Source organism: Carcharhinus amblyrhynchos, chromosome 18, assembly GCF_965287045.1.
Source record: "Carcharhinus amblyrhynchos chromosome 18, sCarAmb.v2.hapA, whole genome shotgun sequence".
In the NCBI taxonomy this organism is placed as follows: domain Eukaryota; kingdom Metazoa; phylum Chordata; class Chondrichthyes; order Carcharhiniformes; family Carcharhinidae; genus Carcharhinus; species Carcharhinus amblyrhynchos.
Genome location: NC_137341.1, coordinates 55,037,099 through 55,046,712, shown reverse-complemented (window position 1 = coordinate 55,046,712; position 9,614 = coordinate 55,037,099). Strand labels below are relative to the sequence as shown.

At 41.7% G+C, this 9,614-nt stretch overlaps 1 protein-coding gene across 1 annotated transcript in view; it reads left to right on the top strand.

The window, feature by feature from the left end:
- Positions 1-1,082: 1,082 nt before the first annotated feature.
- Positions 1,083-9,614, top strand: part of clec19a (C-type lectin domain containing 19A) — a 47,860-nt gene continuing 39,328 nt past the window's right edge. The window contains exon 1 of the mRNA XM_080206167.1: positions 1,083-1,177. Within this exon, the coding sequence (XP_080062293.1) occupies positions 1,090-1,177 (88 nt within the window). The 5' untranslated portion in view covers positions 1,083-1,089. The remainder of the gene's footprint in view (positions 1,178-9,614) is intronic.

Genomic DNA, 9,614 nt, shown 5'->3' with positions numbered 1-9,614 from the left:
AAGTTTCAGGAACAGCAGAGTCTCCTTCATTGAGTTGATGACCCTGCAGTTGCAGCTAATGTGTTTCTCAGTGTGGTTTTGATTTGATTTATTATTGCCACATGTATTAACATACAGCGAAAAGTATTGTTTCTTGCGCACTTTACAGACAAAGCATACCGTTCATAGAGAAGGAAACGAGAGAGTGCAGAATATAGTGTTACAGTCATAGCTAGGCTGTAGAGAAAGATCAACTTAATGCAAGGTAGGTCCGTTCAAAAGTCTGACAGCAGCAGGGAAGAAGCTGTTCCTGAGTCGGTTGGTACGTGACCTCAGACTTTTGTATCTTTTTCCTGATGGAAAGAAGTGGAAGAGAGAATGTCCGGGATGCATTGGGCTCTTAGTTATGCTGGCTGCTTTGCCGAGGCAACGAGAAGTGTAGACAGAGTTTGTGCCCCAGGAAACAGCCTCTGGAGCCCAGAGTCCTGTGTCACCGAGTGACTCAGGATGAACCTCAATTTAAACCTCCATGTCTCTTTCCAGGTCTTATTTGTAAAGGTACCTTGCAGGATGGGGTGGCCAATGGTGCTGAGATTCACAGCTGTGTTCCACCTGGGTGTCTGAATGGAGATGTTAGCCAGTTTCATCCACATGGAGGACTGTTTATATTCAAACTATTTCCAGATGGACTGCACAGAAACCCAGCACCCTAACAGAAATCTCCCCACTCTCCCCCTGCACTCCCCAAAACATTGGCACCTTCCCTGGGTGGATTGTTTCTGGGATGTGGGTGTTTGTAGCTGGGCCAGCGTACATCTCTAGTTGCCCCTGGGGAAGGTGGTGGCGAGCTGCCTTCTGAGTTTGGTGTGGAGCTAACATCACAAAGGTGTCTGTTTGAAGGAGTGAACACAGGGTGCCTTTCCTCAAGACCCCAAACCTTTAACGCTAGTTGTTTTTTTTCTGGAGTTAAACAACCCTTTTTAGGAAGTAAAAGCAGCCTCCTGCACACAGAGTCTGATTTCCATAAAGGGGAGTGTAGAAGCTGAGTTTGGAGGGAGAGATCAGAGTGTAGTGATTTGTGGCTGGGGTTTAATCCTGAGAGCTTTCACAATGATCAGCTGCAATGTTTGTGCAATTCTGTCTCTCCTGCTGATGATAGGAGCCGCTATACCCCCAACACAAATTCAAATTAGCCAAGGTAAGGAAACATAACTTCTTGGAACCCTACTTAAAGAAAGTTGAGGGAGAGGGAATAGTTTAATAAATGTGTTAAGTACACAACAATGTATGATTTTTGGGAATCGATTGCAATGTTTCAGATAAAGGTTGCAAGATGATTTTTCGCTAATTTTGAGTTAAGATTTGATAAGTTGGTTACAGCACGCAGGCGATTGTTCAACTAATAAGTCTACAGAACAAAACTTACAACCCTTTTAAACAGTGAATAGAAATTTACCGAGAAAATCTGGCAGAAGAGATGTTGTTTGTATTTTATACACACTATAATGACAGGAGATTCGTAAAAAATATCAGTGTGATTTCCCCCTAGAGTTTAGCTGCCTTTACTCAACAACATTCCAGACTCTGTTACAAACTTTGCCAACTTGGAGCTGTCAGTTTGAGTTTCCTCTCGAAAATTCCATAGGACAGGAATCCAGGAGAAACATCTTCACTCTTTCTGTTTCTAAAAGTTAAATCGCGGAAGTTCTGTCCTGAATTGGACCATAACCGAAATGATGGCGAGACTGTGACCCACTGTGGAAATCATTCACTGATGGGTATAAAAACGGACCCAGACACAGCTGCTGTTATCAGTGGGAGAGAGAAACTTCGCACAGGTTAAAAACTCTCAGGGGGGTAAGAATTGAACTGAGCAGGGGAAGTGAACGGGTGAATCTGCACTTACCCCAGTGAGAATACCCCGACTATTCCTGAGGTGGGGAATACCTGACAAGGCAACAACTTAGTGGATTCAGGATGTTCGGAATTGTTCACGGAGAAATTAGTGGAGGTTTTATCTCCAGGATCTGATGGCTTCGACCCCAGAGTGTTAAAATCTAGAGGCTACTCAAAATTAAACAAAGCCTTCTCCATTCAAGAATTGTATATTTTTTGGATTGGAGAATTGGAGAAGGATAGATAACTGTAAACTCATCAGCTTAACATCAGGGGAGAGGAAATGGTGTCAACTTCTTACCAGCACCTTAAACATTATCTGATCAAAGAGAATGCACATGGGTTTGTGAATGGGCAGTCCCAGTCTGAGTGATTTGGGTGAATATTTGGAGGAGAGTCGGGGGGAGCGTCTATGAAGGCGAACTTTTACTAAGAGTTTTCAGAACGCACCTGCTTTGGGCGGCACGGTAACACAGTGGTTAGCGCTACTGCCCCACAGCATCAAGGACCCGGGTTCAATTCCCAGCTTGGGTCACTGCCTGTGTGGAGTTTGCATGTTCTCCCCGTTTTTGCGTGGGTTTCCTCCGGGTGCTCCACCCCCCCCCCCCCCCCCCCCCACAGTCTGAAAGAAAGGGTGGATTGGCTGTGCTAAATTCTCCTTCGGTGTACCTGAATAGGCGCCAGAGTGTGGTGACTAGGGGAATTTCATTGCAGTGTTAATGTAAGCCTTACTTGTGACTGATAAATAAACTTTTAGACAGAAGTTCTGTACAAGAGATTATTCATAGCATTGGAAATGCACAGGATTCAAGATAACCTTTTACATGGGTTGCTAACCAGTTGTTTCTGATGTGGAAGTTAAAAAGAATTAAGGGAACATTCTCTGGTGGAACCTGGGAATCAGTTCTGAGCGTCCGACTTCTCATCATCAACAGAAACAACTCAAATGAAGAAGTTAAATGTTACCTATCCAGTTTTATGGATATCATTAAATGAGAAGGCACAGTAAGTTTTATAAATGGGGTGAATACATTACAAAGAAACATGCAGAGATAAAGTGTGAAGGAAAAGTCCTGGGGTGCCCTGTGGGAAATGTAAGGGCTTTAGATTCAAGAAAGACATCAGAATCTGTTCTAGATGGTGAGAGATTTGGCTTTTTGAACGAAGAAAGAGATTTAAATGTAGCTGAACACAGATTTCTTACAGCTACTGTATAGATACAGAAAGTAGTTAGAAAGGTTACTGAAAAGTCAGCTTTTATCTCATGCAGAGTTGCAGCATGACAGTGAAGTTTCAGTTGGAAGGGATTTGCCCAGAATCCATTTAGCAATCCTGCACTCAATTCTTTAAGTTTAAGTTTATTTATCAGTATCACAAATAGACTTACATTAACACTGCAATGGAAGTTACTGTGAAAATCCGATAGTTGCCACACTCCAGCACCTATTCGGGTACACTGAGGGAGAATTTAGCACAGCCAATGCACCTAATCGGCACATCTAGAACATAGGACATTACAGTGCAGTACAGGCCCTTCAGCCCTTGATGTTGCGCTGACCAGTGGAACCAATCTAATGACCCTCAAACCTAAACTATTCCAATATTATCTTTTGGACTATGGGAGGAAACCGACACAGAAACAGGGAGAATGTGCAGACTTTGCACAGTGACCCAAGGTGAGAATTGAACCTGGATCCCTGGCACTGTGAGGTAGCATTGTTAACCACTGTGCCATCGTGCCACCCATAGTTGGACACCAAAGCTTCAGATGGATATGTTGCCATTGGAGAGGGTTAAAATGCAGATTTATCAGAATATCACTAGGATTTCAAGAGTTAAATATGAGGACAAACATCACAAAAATTTGCATGAATTTAGAAATTTGAGAGACGATCAAATTTAATGTTTGAAACGATAAAAAAATCAGGTTGGTGCAGAGAAAGAATTTTCTTTGTTGGGGAGATCCAGAACTAGGTCACACAAAGCTTCAAATCAGAACTTCGCCATAGACTAGTGAAATTTTCACATGGAGTCAATCAAACACAAACTTCTCAAGCGATTATGAAGGTTGGGCAAATTGAATTCTTAAAGTCATGAGCGATAGATTTTGTTGAATCTGGACATCAAAGCAACATGAAGTCAATGAGGTTAAATAGGTTTGACCTGGCTTAATGGCAGAATAAGGTTACAAGGCTGAATTACTGTCTCTGTATAACTCCAGGCTTCACTTCATTCATGACAAAGTCACCTGCAAATAAGCCAAACTTTGGCATTTATTGACATTGGTTATTATGTGTTGGCCAGCAAGAGGAAAGGCATGTATTCATCAGGAGCACTGACACACAGAGAGACCTGGGAGATCCTTCAAAGCGGCAACATATGTGGAAAAGGTGGTGAAGAAAGCATGTGGCATCGAGTATAAAAGTTGGCAAATTATGTTACAGTCATATAAAATGTTAATTAGGCCACATTTGGAATACTGCGTCTAATTCTGGTCACCACACTACCAGAAGGACATGGAGACTTTGGACAGAGTCCAGAAAAGGTTTACCAGGATGTTGCCTGGTATTGAGGATATTAGCTATGAGGAGAGATTGAATAAACTGGGATTGTTCTCCCTGGAAAGACAGAGGCTGAGAGGTGACCTGATAGAAATTTATAAAATTATGAGGGGTATAGATAGGATGAACAGTTGGAAGATTTCTCCCAGGGCAGAAATGACAATTACAAGAGGGCACAAGTTCAAGATAAGGGGGAAAAGGTTCAGTGGAGATGTGCGGGGGAAGTTTTTACACAGAGGGTGGTGGGGGCCTGGAATGCACTGCCAAGTGAGGTGGTTCAGGCAGATACGTTAGCAACATGTAAGACTTAACTGGATCGACACATGAACAGATGGGGAATGGAGGAATACAAGTGGTTGGTCCAGATAGGACAATGTGATCGGTGTAGGCATGATGGGCCGAAGGGCCTGTTCCTGTGCTGTACTGTTCTTGTTCATTCATATTTAACATTGATACTCAGGTTTCATGGTGACCTGTCTTTGCTTTTGTCCATATCTCATTGCGCAACTATGGAAAATACCCAAGTAGAAACTAATATGTCTGTAATCTTTTTTAAGACAAAGTATTTCACTGAGTGTATCTCTCAAAATATGGATAAATTAGTCTTCTTAATCCGTTGGGATTAGCGAGTAGACATCAAAAAGTCTTTCCATTTGGTTGCATGACTGTTTGGTCTGAACAGCATCATAAAAATGGAAGTTTATCTTTTTTCTTCCTTAACCTCCAGCGCTGGCAAGTTGGTCTGAGTTCATGAAGAATTGATTCGACTTTGCAACGACTGAAACAGAAATGATCTCAGAATCACACACATAAACCCCGTGATTAAAGCAAAATAAGTTTTATTCAGACAGGGTTGACAGTCGGTGTTTTTTTGCTGCAGCTCACAGTGAAAAACAGAATCGACAGAAAAATAGTGGAAAGAAACCTCCCTTTTCCCTTTGAGTTAGTGACTGTCCTTTCTGTCAGCCTCTATCCGATGGACTTTGCAATGACTTTGCAGAGATCGGAGGCACTGGAGAAAAATACACCAGAGTTCTGGAGACAAGCATTTTTTAAAAGAAGACTTTTTCAGAGTTTGCAATTTGTTGAAATGAAAAATAGAAATGTTGAGGAAAAAATCCCAATTCTAAAGGGCAAACAGCAGCAAGAGAAATGTAAACATTAGGCTGCTTTCACAAAAAGAAAACCTTTCCACAATTATTGGGGAAAATAATATAGCAAGCTTGTTTTTGTCAGATCATAAAACAAATGTATATAATGTACATTTATTATATAAATGTATATACACTTAATATTGTTATATAAAGCGGCACAGTAGCACAAGGGTGGCATGGTGGCACGGTGGTTAGCACGGCTGCCTCACAGCGCCAGGGACCCGGGTTTGATTCCCGGCTTGGGTCACTGTCTGTGTGGAGTCTGCACATTCTCCCCGTGTCTGCGTGGGTTTCCTCCCACATTCCAAAGATGTGTGGGTTAGGTGGACTAGCCATGCTAAATTGCCCCTAAAATATTTAGAAAGACTATATCAGACTTCAGCTCCCTGGGGTTATTTTACTCAAAACCAGCTCAAATGAGCACACATCACTCCCTTTGTGATGGAAAAGATAACTTGTCATCATTAGCAGATAAATAGAATTGATGAAATAATAAGGTGAAGTGGAGCCAGGTGATTTTCTCGTGTCTGCTGTCTACTCATGACAATAATCCCTTTACAGTATTTAGTAAATGGCCATTTCTGTGCTATTTATCTGTAATACTGGTTTCTGGGAGGATAAATGTCAGGGAGTGATCAGAATGAGCCACTGTCGTGTGATGAAAGGCAATGTATCTATGTAAGACTTTCTTCAACTGAGTGATGATGACTGAATGGAGTTCATTCTGCGAGTATGGATTCTCACAAAACACTTTGCCAACTTGCAAAGCCAATCTAATATGCTAAATCCCATTTTTATGATGTAAGTTTCTGGGATTCGTATCAATGTTTTTGATTTCTTATTCCATTATTCTACCCATTTCTATTCAATAAGTCAAAACCTTGGTTTTATTACGCTTGTTTTCAGGATTTTTTTCTAAAATTGGAAGGATTACATTTCTGGGATTCTGTCCATTTTTCCAGGCAAACCATAAATCATTGGCCTTGGCTCTAACTAAGGTGTCCACCTTCAGTTGTCTCATGTATCTGTCACAAATACTTATGCAAGGTTGTAACCATTACTGTAAAATACTCTTTTTCCAAAAAAGTGTTGCTTTCTAAGGGAAGACAGATGACTTGTCAGCAACGGCAATGAGAGGTTCCTTATCAATCTGAGTGAATGCCTCTGTACATTCCAGGGTTAATTATATGAACAAATATGGTAAACACCATGAAAGATAAACCTCCATCTCCACAATCATCCTCAGCAGAGCACACCGTACTACACATGTCTCGTCTGGGCTGGTGTGGAAGTCTGTCTCCAGCTGTCAGCTGCAGTTTTACCCACTCTCCTACAAAGGAGACCCAGTTAAAAAGCAAGTGTTTTGTAATGGAAAACAGGAACTCATAGAAAAACATTAACCATTTCACTGAAAGAAAAGCATGTTACCATTGTGAGAAATTAACTTGTAACGCACCTTTTACCAGACACTTCAGCTCACTCTCGCATTTGCTTATGTTGCAATGACAATGTGTCCTCATTAATTACGGTTCAGATTATTGGCAGCCATTATGATTTGATTTATTATTGTCACGTGTATTAGTCTACAGTGAAAAGTATTGTTTCTTGTACGCTATACAGACAAAGCATACCGTTCATAGAGAAGGAAAGGAGACAGTGCAGAATGTAGTGTTACAGTCATAGCTAGGGTGTAGAGAAAGATCAACTTAAAGGTCCATTCAAAAGTCTGATGGCAGCAGGGAAGAAGCTGCTCTTGAGTCAACTGTGCGTGATCTCAGACTTTTTGTAACCTTTTCCTGCTGGAAGAAAGTGTAAGAAAGTGTGTCCGGGGTGCGTGGGGTCCTTAATTATGCTGGCTGCTTTTCCTGAGGCAGCAGGAAGTGTAGACAGAGTCAATGGATGGATTGGGTTACATTCACAACTTTTGTACTTTCTTGTGGTTTTAGGCAGAGCAGGAGCCATACCAAGCTGTGATACAACCAGAAAGAATGCTTTCTATGGTGCATCTGTAAAAGTTGGTGAGAGTTGTAGAGACATACCAAATTTCCTTAGTCTTCAGAGAAAGTAGAGGCATTGGTGGGCTTTCTTAACTATAGTGTCAGCATGATGGGACCAGGACAGGTTGTTGGTAATTTAAACACATAGAAACTTGAAGTTCTCACCAGTTCCACTTCATCCCTGTTGATGTAGACAAGGTAAAAAGTCTGACAACACCAGGTTTTAGTCCAACCTATTTATTTGATAATATACTCACAAGCTTTTTACTGTGTTTACGCCAGTCCAACGCCGGCATACCCACATCATGACGATGTAGACAAGGGCATGTTCTCCACTATACTTCCTGAAGTTGATGACAATCTCCTTTGAAGTCCCTGGGAATATTTAATGGAAACAATTAAATGTGTTTTTCATTCTCTCATTTCATATTTGCACATTGTTCAGTCACTACCCCATCAATCTTTTTGCATTACAGCATGAGGCAGGCTTGTAACAATACTACCCCCTTGTGAGTTAATATTTCTGGCTACATTTCTTCAGCCTCCGATAAAACTAACTCTTGGTTAGCTGAGGCTTGATATAAATTGATAGACATAGAGATAGGAGCAGGAGGAGGCCATTTGGCCCTTCAAGCTTGCTCTGCTATTCATTACGATCATGGCTGATCATCCAACTCAATAGCCTAATCCTGCTTTTTCCCCATAACCTTTGATCCCATTCGCTATATCCAGCCACCTCCTGGATACATTCAATGTTTTGGCGTCAACTACTTCCCGTGGTAATGAATTCCACAGGCTCACCACTCTTTGGGTGAAGAAATGTCTCCTCGTCTCCGTCCTAAATGGTCTACCCTGAATCCTCAGACTGTGACCCCTGGTTCTGAACTCCCCCCACCATCGGGAACATCCTCCCTGCATCTACCCTGTCTAGTCCTGTTAGAATTTTATAAGTCTCTATGAGATCCCCCCTCATTTGTCTGAACTCCAGCAATAACAATCCTAACCGAGTCAATCTCTCCTCATACATCAGTCCCGCTGTCCCCGGAATCAGCCTGGTAAAACCTTCACTGCACTCCCTCGAGAGCAAGAACATCCTTCCTCAGAAAAGGAGACCAAAAGTGTACACAATAAGCTGTCATATTCTCTCTCAACTTCCTCCATTCACCCTGAAAGAATGAAAGAATTTCTAATTCAGTGGATTTGCAGAGTTTTTCATTGCTGACAGTGTGAAATCATTGACAATATCAGTATTCGCTCATTAGCATTTTTCATCACCTAACCACACAGCCTTTCATTAAGTTGTCTGAAAGCATTCTTTCCAATAAAATTGAAGTTCAGTTTGTTCTTAAATTGCAGGTTTTTATTTTATTATTTTTATTTTAGGATTGTTTTGATGTTAAAATCCATCCTATAAAACCCCAGTCCATAAAACCCCATCTTTTCAAACCCCACCCTATAAAACCTCAGCCCATAAAACCCATCCTATAACCCACACCCCATAAAACCCCACCTCATAAAACCCCACCCTATAAAACCCCACCCCATAAAACCCCACCCTATAAAATCCCACCCTATAAAACCCCACCCCATAAAACCCCACCTTATAAAATCCCACCCTATAAAACCCCACCCCATAAAACCCCACCCTATAAAATCCCACCCTATAAAATCCCACCCTATAAAACCCCACCCCATAAAACCCCACCCTATAAAATCCCACCCTATAAAATCCCACCCTATAAAACCCCACCCTATAAAATCCCACCCTATAAAACCCCACCCTATAAAATCCCACCCCATAAAACCCCACCCCATAAAACCCCACCCTATAAAATCCCACCCTATAAAATCCCACCCCATAAAACCCCACCCCATAAAACCCCACCCTATAAAATCCCACCCCATAAAACCCCACCCTATAAAACCCCACCCTATAAAATCCCACCCTATAAAACCCCACCCCATAAAATCCCACCCTATAAAATCCCACCCTATAAAACCCCACCTTATAAAACCTCACCCCATAA